This window comes from Camarhynchus parvulus, chromosome 6, assembly GCF_901933205.1.
Source record: "Camarhynchus parvulus chromosome 6, STF_HiC, whole genome shotgun sequence".
Lineage (NCBI taxonomy): Eukaryota > Metazoa > Chordata > Aves > Passeriformes > Thraupidae > Camarhynchus > Camarhynchus parvulus.
The window spans coordinates 7,162,033-7,178,067 of record NC_044576.1 but is presented as its reverse complement, the minus strand read 5'-3'; the positions used below and the strand labels follow the sequence as shown (position 1 = coordinate 7,178,067).

The window sequence follows — 16,035 nt, the reverse complement described above, 5'->3', positions numbered from 1 at the left end:
AAAAAGGCCAGTGTTAGAGGTGGAGGTTCTTCAGGAGCTTGGCATGTTAGGTGTGCTTAGATTTCTTTGTTGTCTTTACACTTCCCCTAAAATATGTGAATATGTGTGTTGTATCACCTAGTTTTCTGTCTAAGCACTACCCTACCCCTAACCCAGCACCATGGGATTCCAGATCACAAGGATGGAGGAGCAGCAATGTTGGGGCCCTGCTGGGATAGCCTTGGTGTGCCTTTAGCCCCAGTTTTCCTGAAACTGTAGGCTCTTTGACTCTTTCAACCGTAACCCCTACCCTAACCCCAAAAATTACCTGGAGATTTTCTGCTTGACATTTACTTACAGCTATTTATTCAAAAGCCAAGAAATTAAAAGGAATGGGAGTGGAGATATCTAAAGATGTATGCCAGATATTAATACCAAGAAACACACAGAAAATTATATCTATTTCCAGAAGCACTTTTGCTCTTTGCCACTGGTGTTCTCCAGAATGTTTCTTTCTCTCTGTTAGTTTTGGTCAATAGTCATTACTGCTTTGCACGTGTCCTGAGGCTGAAACCACCTTGGCTGTTTGTAACACAGCTCAGGCCCTGGGTATGGAATACAGAAGCTCATTTTTAGGCTAATAATTTGCACATTGAGCTATTGTGGATTTATGGCTTGGATTTCCTGGCTGCATGTCTGTTCAGGGTACTATACAGTGTTCAGTGTCTCAGTCTGTCCAGTTCTCCAGCTCTGAGAACCTCAGCATCCACACTCCATCTTCTACTTAAACACAGAGCCCTGCTCTTGGAAGAGCTGATCCTATGAAGCCTTTTCAGTGTACCTGGCAGAGCTTTCAGTCATCTTTCAAATACAAATTGCTTGCAAAAGAAAGCAGTGCCATTTTCTCCCTGCTGGCTTTCTGAAATGTCATGTTGGGAAAAGCACTTACCACGTCTTTCATATGAAGAGAAAGCTTTCAGTAATGACTGGTATTTCTGAGGCTGTTGCAGCCAGTGCAGCTGTTGAAAATGTCACTGTGTATGGCACAAATAGGGGGCATTTTGAGCAAAATCATGCACTAACTGCTTTTGGTATTAGTTGAAAAAGAAAAAAAAAAAAGCAATAGGATGTTTGAAGAATAGACAACCTTTTGAATGTAAATGCATAAAATAAGACAAAAATTTAAAAATAGTTTTATTAGTTCTTGAAGTCATCAGTAAAAATACATTATTCACAATACTAGCTGGAGATCTATGAATTTTGCAGAGTCTGTGATTGAATTTCACATATCTGTGAGCAGAATTTTGAACAATCAGGCCAATAGTAATATTCCTGCATTGAAGTGCTGAAATAATTCTTTGGCAGGGTATGATGGGAGGCTGAAATGTTCCTAATGTTTTCCAAGTAAAGTTTTTTTTACTTTTATTACTGCCCAAACACCTCTGAGTTCAGTTTTTTATCATTTTTTATCAGTTATGATGAAAGTATAAATGCTATCTTTTTCTATAATTAGATGTGACTGTGAATAATTCTGGCAATGTGTTGCCTCACATCCCTGCATGAGTTTCCCATCTTCATCATTTGGGAGCTTTCCTGAGTTTCTTACAGAGACACTAGCTTTGGTTCTATCTGTCCTTATCTATATTCAATTTTCATTTTTTTCTGTTCTGTTTCTTTACTTCTTCTCTTACATCATATAGATTTTTTCATTTTTCACCCAGTATTTTTTCTCATCTTACTGGGTTGGTTTTTTTTTCATTTGTTCACTTTTGACTTGAGTGTTATGTAAGTGCAAGAACACCTAACATTTCTGAATTCTAATGTTCATGGAATGTTGAACTATAAAATTGCCTTGGGAACTAAGGGGAGACCTAAATTTAGAACCAGTGATTCTTTTTGGGGTCAATGGTCATTTGTTCATCTCCCATATGTACTTAGAAAAGAACTTCCCAAGAAAACTGCAGGGTCTCAGCTGGGAAAACGGGAAGAATAAAGAACAGAAAATGAAGTTTCCTTGTGTGTTCCTTTTGCTGTGGCTCATCAAAGTGTTAATTGTTTCATTTCAAAGGAGTTGCTGTTTTAAATATGTGTACACATATGTGTATATGCATCCACCATCTATAAACCTTGCAGAGACTGGCTGTGTTTTGTGCTTGAAGTTTGGTTTAAGGATGGATATGATTTCTGCTTGTGTTTAAGTGGCTGACAGATATGAATGGGGCCATTATGTTAACTGTGGGCATTGCTGGCTTCTTAACTGAACCTTGGAGCACTTGATAGCTTCAGGTGCTTTGTCCTGTCAGCCTGCAAGCACACACAGTGGTGATGGCAGCCACTCTGTGCACCATGTTATTAGTGCTTATTCACCTGAGGAATTTCATCCCTTTCCAATGCTTTCCATCACTGACATCCAGACTTGTGTAACTGTACCCCAGTGGCTGCTGGGGACCCCCTGTGAGCCTTTGTGAAAGGCTGTTCAGAGATGTGCTGGTACTGGAGCACACAAAACACTGATCAGATGGGTCCTTCACTGAACAAATTGTGCTTATTTTCCATGCAGGGAATAAATCACAAGACAGTGGGATTGCAGAGATGGAGGAGCTTCCAGTCCCACACAACATCAAAATAAGTAACATCACGTGTGACTCCTTCAAGATTTCTTGGGACATGGATTCTAAATCCAAGGATCGCATTACTCATTACTTCATCGATCTCAACAAGAAAGAAAACAAGAATTCCAACAAATTCAAACACAAGGTAATTTTCATTTATAATCAAGGCACAAATGCTTGATTTTAAACAGATGAATCTCTGTGTTTTATTAACCTTTCAAAGCCAGGCCATGGGAAACAGGAATTAGATATCCAGCAAAGGTGGGTTTTGATTAATCAGATGGAATTTTGGTTTACTCAAGGTACCTTCTCTGTCTCCAGCCTATGTGCATGTACACACAAATACATTTGTTTCACAGAGAACTGCACATTACCTTTTCTGTTTCATTTGAAAGCATTTTTGGTACCTCTACAGTGTAGTACAAGACTGACATTTTTATTCCTGACTAGTTCTTTATCATTATTTACAAAACGTGTGTATTCTCTCCCTGTCCTTGTTCAGTGACAGACTCCTGAGAGCAACACATATCATTTCAACAGAAGAGCCACAAATTCTAATGCACTTCAGGAAGGCTTCCAGCAACTTTTAGTTTGCAGCATTCAGCACTGTGACCTGAATATTCATCTGGCCTCTTTCCTAAAGCCTCTGGTGCAGGAACATATTGAAGGCATTGCAGGATCTGCAAATGCCTTACTTACCAAATGCAGCAAAATTTGCTTTGACCTCAGAACAGTTGAAATGCTGAGATGTCTAGAGAAACATTGAGACAGAACATTCTTCAAATTTAAAAATAATGTTGGCATTGTCTAAAAGATAAGGTTTGCCAAGGCACAAATAACTATCTAAACAACTGTAAGGGCTGTAATTTTCTCAGCACCTAAATAACTGTTGGTTTCTAAACCAGTGAGATAAACAGAAGATATTCCCACCAATTTCTCTGAGGCTTTTTATTGTGAGAGTATTCTTCATGAGATTTCTGTTAATGGCAGGTGTATAATTTTCTTATTTGACCGTTGGTTGTTGTTGTTGTTGTTGTTTTTGGGTGGAAGTAACATATGCAGTAAGAGTAATGAAAAATCACTTACTATTTATTGAAATTGAGAATTTTACAAGTTTGGCCAGGTTGTTGCAGTTGCTAGGAACCAGTGTGTGAAGCACTATTAAACCTACTGTTATAATAGGCATGTATTATCCCCCATTTTTAATTGTAATAGCAAATAAAGTAGGGTATTTTTTCTTCTTTCTTACTAATTTTGGACTGACAGCCTTTGAATTGAAATTCCCATTTTACACTGCAGGAATAAATATATTTTCTAAAGTGGTATGCATTCTTTCTAATTTCATTTATTTTATTATTCTTTCTGTTTTCTCATTCATGTGCTAACTGGTGTATTCTTGGAACATTTATTTTTGTGAAAAGTAGAGCCATCCTAGTAGAGCAAACACTACATACACTTCAGGATCTTTATCACAGCAATGAGACTAGCCTTACAATGGAGGGGGGAGAAAGGATATTGGTAGTAAAACAAAGAAAAGCTATTAGATTTATTTTGTGTTTCTCAGCAATTCCCTAGCTTTTTATTGTGCAGTACTGTTTAGTCAAAGGACAAAGGTAATTGGTTTTGTAAGAACAGGAGACTAAAATCTATCAATTAAAATGGTGAATAATTTGGATGTTTTGTCGGAATTAACTAAAAATTATTGCTACTAATTTTGTTTGTGACTTGGTAATGATTTTTGGTGTGATTTTCTGATGGTTTTGTTCCCAAGCTTGAATGACAGAGATCCAGAGAGCAGAGAGGGTGGACAATAGTAAAGCACAGACTGAATACTCCAGCTCTGTGCCAGAGCACGTGGGTGTTGCTTTCATGCATCTTTAGTATTAAGCAATTTTTAGCACACCTCCTAGAACGAACTTTGGTTGATAATTGAAGTGCTCAGATTCCAAATGTGTAAGCCAGGTGTGGTTCAAGACAAGCATCCTTCCTCCCTCTAAGGTCAGCCATAGGAGCTTCCCAGCTGAAACTCAGCAGCAGGAGCTGATAGCCCAGCACTGAATCCTCACAGCAGGGTACTGATTTCAGTCCCCACCCATCCCCTGACTTCCTGACAAAGCTTTTGCATAAAGGAGAGGGATAGCACTGCCCTTCTAGCAGAGCTTTTTTAGAGAGAAAGCAGTGAGTCCTACTGCCTAGATACAAAACAGAGCATTGGGATTTACTCCTAGGAGCCATCCAGCACCCTGGCCTGTGCAAGGAGAATCCATCCTTACCTAGCTTACAGGTAGGGTAAGGCACTGCAAGTGCCCCTCTCTCTCACAGGTGTTAACACAAAGGACCAGCTCATTTTCTAACTTATACAGAATTAAGTATCAGTTTGCTCAGGTGGCTGTCAGTTACTTGGGAGGTAGACTTCACCTGATAGGTCCATGCTGTACCTCAGGAAGGTGAGCTCTTTGTTTTCTTGTGTAATTGGGAATGATTCAACTTTCCAATACTGTTTCTGTTGGCAAATATATAAAGTATATTCAGCATACTTAGGGTGCATAAAGTTTTATTATTTTTGACTATCATCATCATCTCTGTGAGTAAGGTTTGTATTGGTAGTGGTGTGCAAAGACTAGAATTTCAATAAGATTTTGTCTTCTTTTATATTCATTTTGCATACCTCCTCTCTTTTAAAATATGGAAATATGATTACTCCCATGTAATAAGAAAAATACTCAAATATTTAGCAAAAGTGGGACTAGAATCTGGGTGTGCTGAGTTCCCACAATGTGTTTTATGAGATGACCTGGCAAAGGAAAGGGTAACATGAAATGGGAGAAAGTTGAAGACTGAAAGCTGCCTCTTTTCCCAAAAAGGAGAGTAGAGAGACTCATACACCTTGCTGTTTAGTTATTCAAAGCTCCCAGGCTGTTCTTAGAAATTATTGCCATCTAGGTACCTTTAGAGCTGTCTGGTGGGTGCTGGTAGTGGAGCAGCCATCTGCCACTCTGGAATCCTGACTCTCCTTGAGCTGGCACAGTACCTGCTTTGCACTTTGATGGCTCAGCTAGGAATGAGAGCTGAGCAGAAGAGAGATGAAAGGGAGAAGTGGAGAATCCCCAGAGGAACCTCAATGTGAACATTTGAATATTTCTCCTCTATTGTGGCCTTTAAAAAAAAGTGATGTTTGCTTGGGAAAAAAACCAGCAGAATAGAGTTGTGACAAGCATTACATCTGCCCCTTCTCTCCAGCTATGCAAGACATAAACCCTTCAGGTCTGTGGTGGTCTGCCCCTTTCTTTTTACCCTTTTTGGTTTTTTTGGTAGTCTCTTCCTGTTTTGGTATGGTTGAAAGAGGTAGCTGATGCACAGCTGGAGGGTAAAGCTTTGACTCTTAGGGCAACAAGGCTTTTAATGTTACATGAAAACTGACAAAATTAATGGGGAAAAAGCCACCACTGGGGTGTGAGCACAGAGATCTGACCCAGGCGGAAGCTCTTTTACAATAACCCAAGAAGGGGTGACAGGAAGACCAATGATGTTAACTGTGACACCTGCTGACTGCATTAGCACTAGCAGACTCAATCCAGTGGGATGCCTTTTGGGGTGGTAGCTTTAAATGTCATTTGGTGTTTGTTTTTTTTTTCCTTTGTAATTTTTCTCTACATATTATGAATTGTAGCATGCACAACTCTCTCCTTTTCAGATAAAGTTTTCATCCAATTATTATTTGATTTAAAGAATAATTGGAAAAAGAGAAATCATGACAACAAAATTTTACCCTGGATTATCACTCAATCACATCAATTCTTGTAATATCCCAAGCTGCTAATTTTACAGTTTCTTAATACAGAAACTGAAGATAATTTTTTGTTGATAGGAAAACAAAAGGAGAAAGATCTTTTTCCATAATAGAAGACAAGGGGAAAAAAATCCTTCAGATCTTGCTTAGAGATTGTGACCAGGAAATATCTCCCTTCTATTCCTTTTTTCCTTTAAAGACTGCTATGCTATAGGACTACTATAGTAGTCCATCTACCTATAGTCCTAGTATAGGACTACTATATATAGGTAGATGATTGTGGACTAGGATTTATAGGTGGACAGTTAAGGGTGTCATTTAAAGTGCCCACTTTTCACATGGCAGCTGTCTTACTATTCTGTTATTACTGGTGAATATTCAATAATAAATATCTCTCATTCCATCACAGCTCCTCAGGTACACTACAGAGAATCATTGAACTCCATTGTGAGTCCTTTCCCCCACAGTTCTTGCATAAAATGTCCTGTTCTTCCATTTTTTCTGTCCTTTGGTGGTCTGCACCTAAGTCTTTGGTACTGTAGAAATCAAGTATTTCAACTATAACAAGCAGCTATTTTTCTGGTTTGCACCCTGGGGCTGTGATATCCTGGAAGAGCAAAACAGAGGATTTGAAGGGGCAGTGGAGGGGAAAGCAGGAGGTTCAGTGGTAGGCTCAAGCTGTTTGCTTCTTCTGGCCATTGCTGTACAGAAGGGTATTTTGAAAAATGTGAACCATCCGTAGGTACTCTGCAATGTGTTTAATTTTCTTTGTTGAAATTTAGTTTGGAAGGTAGCAGCAGCAGTGTAGCTGGACTGATTGACAGCAGGAGGAATTTTGTTTGAAAACATTGGCCAAAAGAAAACAGTGAGAGCACAAGAATCTCTTAAATTAAGATACCTTTGTTCTCAACAGCATGTCTTTCTTTGTTTACATATGTAAGCATAAATGACCCTAGAGAGAATTATATATTTGGGCTATATATAATAGTATTACTCTACAGTCACTTGGAACAAATAATTAATTCATACATGCAGGTTATCCCCATGTCTCTTAGAACAGGCCTTACATCACAGTCCTCTGCCACTGCTCTCTTTGCTCACCAATAAACTGCAGGAAATAACTCAAGTTTGCAAAGAAGAGCCAGGGTTGGGGACTACGCTGCAAAAGCAGTGAAGGAAAGGGTGGCAGATTGGTTTTGGTTTCACTGCTGATTTGTGTGTCCTTTGGTGTTTTGTTTGTGCAGGATGTCCCCACCAAGCTGGTGGCCAAGGCCGTTCCCCTGCCCATGACGGTGCGTGGGCACTGGTTCCTGAGCCCCAGGACAGAGTACACGGTGGCGGTGCAGACGGCCTCCAAGCAGGTCGATGGCGACTACGTCGTGTCTGAGTGGAGTGAAATCATCGAGTTCTGCACTGCAGGTAACAGCTGGGGATCCTGTGCCCCAGGCTGCAGTCAAGGAGTGCTGCCTCTGCTGCCCCACTGGGCTGGGCAGCTGCCAGTGCCAGCTGTAGTGGTGCCCTTCAATAGTCACCTCTGGAAACTGGAATTCACACTTCAGGCTTAGTATGTGCCGAGGTTTGGCACGTTAAGCAGAGGCAGCTGGACTGCCTTTGCTTGTGCAATAGCTTAGCTCTCCCAGAGTGCTGTTCCTGGCACCACTGCTTGTCCCAGGCTAGGAAAGGGCCACCTGTGTGCCTGTCACTGGCTACCAGCACCTGTGCGGTACAGGTAGAAGGACAGCTCTCTGACAGCTTAAGACATTCTGCTGCTCTGCCTTCTCTGCATGCTGCAAAGCCTCAGCACCATCAACACCCCATCTCAAGGGTCACTTTGGCCTGTCTTTGATTTATAAGGCTTCCTTTGGATGTTCGTGACCTGCTGTCGCTGTGCATGCCTGTGTGAAAGCTGAGGATTTAAGCTGGGTCCTAAGCAAGCTTTGTTAGTACTGTCATTGGTTATTGGCTCACAACCAGGTATATTGTAGCAAATAGTTTATCAGCTGATATGAGCCAGAGAGGGCAGTCCTGAGCTCCTCTGCAGTCCTGAGCTGCACTGCAGTCCCAAATACAGGGAAACTAGCTCTAACATAGGAAATCCTGAGCTGAAAGTTGCTGCAGGCTTGCAGAGTCTTCATAAGGAAGGAATGGGGAGAATCACAAACACCTGCTCCTGCCATTTGATTTGCTTGTTGCCACTGTTGAAAACTGGGGCATGATGTGATGTATATTACCGAGTTTTCAGTCTGCATGTGTCTGTGGCTTTTGGAGAGTGTTGTGGTTTTTTCTGCCCCCTGTACTAGCAGTTTGTCTTTCCTTTCCAGATTATTCAAAAGTTCACCTAACACAGCTATTGGAAAAAGCTGAAGTGATTGCAGGCCGTATGCTTAAACTGTCTGTTTTTTATCGGAATCAGCACAAAGAATACTTTGATTATATCAGGTAAGAAACTAAACATATTCAAAGTCCTTTGGCAAATTAAAGGAATAATGAAAATAAGTAAATAGAGACAGCTGTGCTGAAGCTGGAGCAGAATGCCTGTATGCTTTATAGCCCATTCAGAGGAAGGCAAAGAATAAAACACAGCTCATTTCTTTCACCTTGCTTAACTCAGCACCTCCATTAGGCAATAAAAGTCTGTTTTGAAGCAGAAACTGAGTTACTCACAGGGACTCCAACCTCATAAAAGCATCTGTAACCATAATGGAGAGTTTAGCAGCCAAATATTTCCACTGTACTCAGAAATTAAGAGTGAGGTGACTGACAGTAGGAGTGTACAACAATGTGCACAATTTGCCTGCATGTAAGAGTTCTATCTCAAATATTTGCTCTCCCATGTACAACCACCCTATTTCCATGCTCAAATGCAGTAATACAGACTCTGCGATCTGAATGTTAATTTATAGATCATGTGGGGAGGGAGAGGGCATTATGTTTAGACAGTGTTAAACCTTCAGCTGGAATGAAAAAACAGGATAGCTGGAGGTAGGTTCCCTGTTCTGCTGGAGACCCAGTGTGCCCTCCACACACGGTGGGAAGCATCAGGATAAGAGAAAAGCAGACTGTTTGATAGAAGGAGTCAAAGCTCGTGCTGCATGAGCAGGAACAGCCACACAGAGTAACCTTCTCCTGTTAGAAGAACATGGATGAGAGGTAAGCAGTGTGTTGGAAGGCTGCACCACTGACTGCGCTTCTTTAATATTCATCAGGAGATAGGGCTCCTGCTGGGCCACATAATTTCAGTTCTGAGTGTCCCACTAGTACCTGCCTAGAATGGAAAGTTTTTAAAACAACTCAAGGCAATCCAGCTTCAAAGAACAGACTCCACTATATTTGGAAACATTCCCACTTTGTAGTCTCGGGTATCTAATTTATTCCTAGAGTGTGGTGGATATTGCAGAGCATGGGCTTGCTCTTCCCCTTCTGTGTTTTGGAAGGCTTATTTTATTGCACGTAGGGACACAGCTGCAAAACTCAGTAGAGGTAGAGAATAAATTGCGGTTCTTTGATAACCATAACCACTGCTGCCACCCTGGGCTGGATACCACAGAAGGGAAATGCCTGTGCTGTTCTGATCCTCAAATTGCTTTGTTTTCAGCTGTGTAATCATAGTGCATCTGCCTTTGTGTTCATTAGTGCTGAAAATTGCCACTGAGGTGCATTTATAGCTGTGGGTTTGGACTTATTCTGCCAAATGTGACTCTAATTGATTGCACTCTATCTGTTCCTCTTCTTCCTGCTAAGTTCTTTCTTGGTTTGACACCAATAGAGATGGGTTTGTTTTCCCTCTGTTGGTGAGCTGGAGACAAAAAGCTGTTTAACCAGGCCAGTGGGAAGCTAAACTACCAGAACTGGCTGATGGTCCCCTCTTGTGATCAGAAATAGACTACTACAGTCACAAGGGCTAATCCTTCCCCAATACACCTGTCTGTATGTTATGTTAAAAGCCCTAAGCACATGCTTCCTATTAGGGAAAATTCCATGTCATCCCATGCCTGCCATGGTCTGTGGTGTCATCACACAGCCTGGAAAAGCTCTGGTAGCATTGGCATACAGGCAGCTGCTCCTGGTGCTAAAGCAGCAGCACCAAATGGAGGGGGTTGAGGTGAGCTCAGAAGGGGGGTTTGTGTCACTACAGCTTACCTGGGCTGAAAGCACCAAAAGCAGCTCAGATCCCCCAAAAAGGCAACCTATAATTAGCCTAATTGGCCACTGGATGTCAGTATCTTGCCACAGAAATGGAGCCTACTTTCTCAGAATGAGGCCTGACTTCTGAAGGTTGCAGAGGTTTCAGGTGGTTATAAAAGCTTATTCAGCCTTTTTTTTCTCTTTTTTTCTCCCTAGTAATCTCTTCACTCGTAAAATACTAATTATACCCCCACTCCAATCAATGTCTTATGAAATTGGGCTTGAGACAATAAGTGGGTTGTATTTGAATGGCTCAGAAAACTTCTGAAATGTATCTTAGAGTAAAATAAAGATGTGCTGCTGGGGAGATTACAAATAATGAAAAACTAATCACAGCTGGAGGTATTACTGAGTTGATTCAGAGCTGTTTTATAATGTATGCACTGAGTTTGTTTGCTTTGACTGCTACCTCCCACTTTAACCAAGCAAAACCTTCTCCCACACAGCACCATTTTACATGGACCTGTTGCAAGTTAGAAGCAGAGAGAGAACAGTCTTTCTTGGCTATTTTTTCCCTTTCCTGAAAGAAGGAAAAAAGAAAGCAAAAAAAAAAAAAAAAAAAGCAAAGAGGGGAATATAAAAATCATAAGAATCTCCAGCCCCACAGCCTCATGCATTTTTAGCCTGTCATGTCAGTGAGTATAAAGACATTGTTCCAAGGGTCCCTAGCAAATATGGTGTTTTGCAGGACTTACAAAAGGGGATGGTTCCCTTTCAGGTATTATGTGGTTGCAGGTGCAGAGGGAGACAAAGCTGCCACTGGAGCATGTCCAGAGTTGTGTGGGACACAAATTCTGGGGAATTCGCTGCTATACATAAAATCTCAGGTGCTAAGGAGGGTTAGAGGGTGTGTTTTGGAGTATTCTCCTAAATTTAGCAGCCTAATGCTGCTGAATGCAATTTGAGATTTGGGGTTTTAAAAATTCACTTGTTCATTGTACATTTCTTTTCACTGGAATAAAATTGAGCTAAGTTTAAAAAAAAAAAGTTAGTATTTTTTTCCCCTTAGGACTAGTGACTGCAGAAGCTGGATACCAACCAAAATGGAAACTAACCAAATTGCCTAATTCTCTGTGCCCAACTCTGCACTGATTGAAGTCAGCAGTAGACCAATTAGACTTGAAATGATCATCTGGGGACAAAAAATACTGGCAGACAATACATTCTCTCCTATAATCTCTCTAAAAAGCATCCTTCAGAAATAACTTTCACTGGCAGTGTTCTACATGAACTATATACTGCCTATGCTAAAAATACTTATTAACAAACAGTATATTCAGCATATGGAGACTGACTTGCAATAGTCAACATGTGTTTATTGTTAGAAATGTAGTGTAAGTCAGAACAAATCAGCTAATTAAAGATATTTGTGATTGGGGGCTTTTTTGTTTGTGCTTTTTTTTGCCTGCTTATGATACACAGACTGCTGACAGAGAAAGCAGGCTGGAAAAGCATGTTTTCCCCTTGAACAGGAATTATTTTAGCTCTTCCCAAGTCTGATGGTACTTGATTTTCTTGGTCCTAAGACCCTGACACTAAATCTTCCAAATCATGCCATTACATACTAGATAAATACAAGCATGGTTGGTACATAATAGGCTTTATAAAATCAAAATCTTCCTACTGAGATAGAAAACAGGTTGTTTATACTATGTGGTCAATACAAAAAATAAACCCCTGTCTTACAGTTTAATGGTTTTCCTTTGTGTCCCTTCAGTCCTGTTTCCAAACAGTATGATGTCCTAACTTCCCACTTTTTCTTTACTATGTGTTACAAAATAAACAATACCAGTCCTTCATTTGTAGAGAGCATCATGGGAATGCTATGCAGCCCTCTGTTAAGGATAACAGTGGCAGCCATGGCTCTCCAATCAGTGGGAAGTTGGAAGGCATCTTCTTTAGCTGCAACACTGAGTTTAACACTGGGAAGCCACCCCAAGATTCACCCTATGGAAGATACAGGTATGAGATTGCAGCTGAAAAACTCTTCAACCCAAATACTAACTTGTACTTTGGAGACTTCTACTGCATGTACACAGCCTACCACTACGTCATCCTCGTGATCGCCCCGGTGGGGTCACCTGGAGATGAGTTCTGTAAGCAGCGCCTTCCCCAGCTGAACATAAAAGATAACAAATTTCTGACCTGCGACGAGGAAGACGGGGTCATGGTTTACCATCATGCCCAGGATGTTATTTTGGAAGTAATTTACACTGATCCTGTGGATCTCTCCCTTGGCACAGTTGCTGAAATTACTGGTCACCAACTAATGAGCTTGTCTACTGCAAATGCAAAGAAAGATCCCAGCTGCAAGACCTGCAATATCAGCGTTGGACGTTAAAACTGCCCTCGTTCCTTAGGAGTCTTCAAACCTCTGTTGTCCATTTCCATAGTCAGACAGTTCTGTCGGAAGCATGCACATGCCGCTGTCACCAAAAGCAACTACCGGTCTTCAAAACCTCCAATAGCCTTCTTAGGACCCCTTCTCTCCCTCTTTCCCTTCTGTTCCCCCGATGCTTTAAATGATTAGAAGTCCTGGATTTCTTTCTGGCAACCGTTTATACCTAGATGCTGCAAAAATTGTTTCTGTTTCTTGCCAAACATAACAAAATCCTCTATAAACTGCTTTAGCAAAATAAAAATAACGGCTTATAAATGGTGTTTAAATATGCATTCATTTTAACTACTGAACAAGTACTGGGATAACTGAACAGCATGAAAGGTTGTAATTGCAGCATGATTTGAATTTCAGAGCCTAGAAATGTCAGCACTTCCAACGTGTTGTTTGACAGTGTTATTTATGTTATTTATATTAGCTAACTGAAAACAGAAACTGTGTCTCGACATAATAAATATAATAGAAAAATATTTTATTTGTACTGTTGTATAAAATATTATACAATCATATAGAATATATAGATTACATTTTAATATCAATTGTATACATGTCATTAAATCATTTTCCCTTATCAAAGATGTAGTTTGTAAACTTCAAATAGCTCTGTATCTGTTCCTGTTGCTCTAGATGACTTTAATTAAAACAGATTTATGAAGACCATTTCTGATTCATAAAAGTTAAGTTATAAACTATTAAATCAGTACACTGAAACAACAAACGGCTGCAAAATAAAAAAATTCCTTTTTTTAGTGTTCATATTTTTTCCTCCCTACTACTTGAAGATGTGTACATCTTCCAAATCATGCCATTACATACTAGATAAATACAAACATGGTTGGTACATAATAGGCTTTATAAAATCAAAATCTTCTTCTTCTTACCAAGATAAAAAACAGGTTGCTTATACTATGTGGTCAATACAAAATGACAGGTAAAGCAAAACACTAAACATGATTCAACTGGTTCCAGTCCCTTTTTTTTTCTTTAAGTAATTCTTCCCTCCTTTCTGTCTGGGATAGGAATTTCCCAGAATCCCTGCTTTTCATTGCTAGTACAAAACCTGCTGATAATCTTTCTATTACTAGTCCCACTTTTCACACCAATGACCTACCATAAACAGTGACAATTCTCCTTAATATTACAGAGTGTGGTGCTCTGAAAGTTAAGAAAGATGAGCAACTCCAATGGAAAAATAACTTTTTATAACCTTATTTTCAGTAAACAAGAAGTCTAGCAGTCCTCATCAGATAACTGTGACACTCACTAATATACCATGTACTTTATCTATCCAAAATAGCATAGTGCAGTAATCTAGTCCTGTTTTATATATATATGTGGCAATTTATAACACAAGAAGTACTTCAGCATTTTACAAAGTGCATGCGTTTAAACAAGCTTTGGTAGTTAGAGAAGCAAATGTTATAGCGTCAGGCAAACCAAAGTGCAAAGGTTAATAGAGAAATCAAAATTAGCATGTAGCTGATCTATTTACTGACTTCTAAATTCTGTGAGCCATGTCCTGTGAACTAGTGAAAAGGACAGCAGCCAGTACATTTGTTCTATCTTCTCTCAGCAACCTGCAGCTGTTTCATTTTGCCAAGCACTTTCTCTTATTCCTGTAACACCATTAGTTCCATCTGGCAGTCTCGTTCTGGCCTTTTCCTGCATAAGCAGCATCACTCTGCTCTGCTCCCAGCCCTGGCACTGCTTCTTCCTATGCACCTTTCTTTGAAGCCACTGGAATTGAATGGCAGCTCTGTCTTGACAGCTAGAGTATGTTCTGAGTGTTTCCTTCACTCACTCAAATTCATTTCTTTTAATCTAGTGAATCAGCACCCTAATAGCCAACATTACTAATTAATTATAACACATGTAAATTCTGGAAACAAACGTGTGGCACTTTAGCATGTACTAAGATGTACTAAAAACCTGCAGAACATTTCCTCACACTTTTAGAGCAGGTCAAACTGAGAATCTACATTACTTCAGCATTCTTTTAATTTCTTAACATTCTCACAGTGCACTTCAAGGCTTTTTCAAAAGGAAAAATATATACTCTATTCCACTCACCCGTGCTTAATATTCTTGCATATTGCTGTCCTCTCTCATCACAGCTATTATAATTGGTAAAGTGCATCAAAAATCTCAATGTGTCAAATAATCGTGCAGCAGACCAAGACCTGTAAAATTACTTTCTCCTTTTCATTACTTGTTCGTTTGCTTGGATTTTTTCCCTAGAGAACAATATCACAGCATTGCATTCACTTCAAATCGTTTTGGAAATATCATGCTTACTGATGAGAACCTCCAGGAGCCTGATTTTGGCTTTTGTGTGCTTGTATTCAGAGTATTCCTCAGCCATTGGCACCCGATCTTCTTTCTGAGGACTCCTATGAAAAACAAATAAAGGCACCATCACTTTTTATGAGTAAGAAGAGAACAATCTTAAAAATTAATTCTGCAATAACTAATGAGGACTGGGTTTTTTTACTGACTGTAAATGACTGAGATAATTTGACAGGACCAAAAAGATCTAATATACAGAAATAAAGTAATTTTTAAAACACTGAATTTTCATATCCTAGACAACTTTCTTGACAGCTGTGGAAGCGTAATTACTTGATTCTCAAATATGTAGAGAAGTCATAATAATGCTTTGAAAATGGTTACTAGTTACCACTGTTACCAGTGCCCATATACACCATGGTTTTCAACAAAAATGTTTGCTAAATTAAGATGAGGAAAACCAGAAAAATGTCCAGTATTTAATTCTGGGTAAAAAAACCCCAGTGGCTTCTGGTTTTAAAATCTGGCTATTTAAAAATGGTCCAACTGCCCAGTCTACTCCCTGCAGACTGACATCCTCAGAAAGGGACTTTTAGCAGTCTCCCTTCAGCTCAGGGAATATCCTGTGCTGAGGTATGTATAAACCCATTGCAGGCATGTCCTGGAAGATCCCCAAATCCTGGCTTTCCTCACAGATGACCACATCTTGAAGGAACTAAGCAGAGATATAGATGGACATCTCCAGAGACCAGACATCTCCAGGGTATTTTGCTGCCATTAGGTGC

General features: G+C 40.0%; 2 protein-coding genes across 5 annotated transcripts in view; one reads left to right on the top strand and one right to left on the bottom strand.

Annotated features, from left to right (window-relative positions):
* Positions 1 to 13,624, top strand: part of PHYHIPL (phytanoyl-CoA 2-hydroxylase interacting protein like) — a 112,189-nt gene extending 98,565 nt beyond the window's left edge. For all 4 annotated transcript variants that reach the window (XM_030950935.1, XM_030950936.1, XM_030950934.1 and 1 more), the window contains exons 2-5: positions 2,540 to 2,736; positions 7,626 to 7,800; positions 8,703 to 8,820; positions 12,373 to 13,624. In XM_030950935.1, coding sequence (XP_030806795.1) covers positions 2,572 to 2,736; positions 7,626 to 7,800; positions 8,703 to 8,820; positions 12,373 to 12,907 — 993 coding nt within the window. In that variant the 5' untranslated portion in view covers positions 2,540 to 2,571 and the 3' untranslated portion in view covers positions 12,908 to 13,624. The remainder of the gene's footprint in view (positions 1 to 2,539; positions 2,737 to 7,625; positions 7,801 to 8,702; positions 8,821 to 12,372) is intronic.
* Positions 13,420 to 16,035, bottom strand: part of FAM13C (family with sequence similarity 13 member C) — a 115,545-nt gene continuing 112,929 nt past the window's right edge. The window contains exon 22 of the mRNA XM_030950931.1: positions 13,420 to 15,354. Within this exon, the coding sequence (XP_030806791.1) occupies positions 15,231 to 15,354 (124 nt within the window). The 3' untranslated portion in view covers positions 13,420 to 15,230. The remainder of the gene's footprint in view (positions 15,355 to 16,035) is intronic.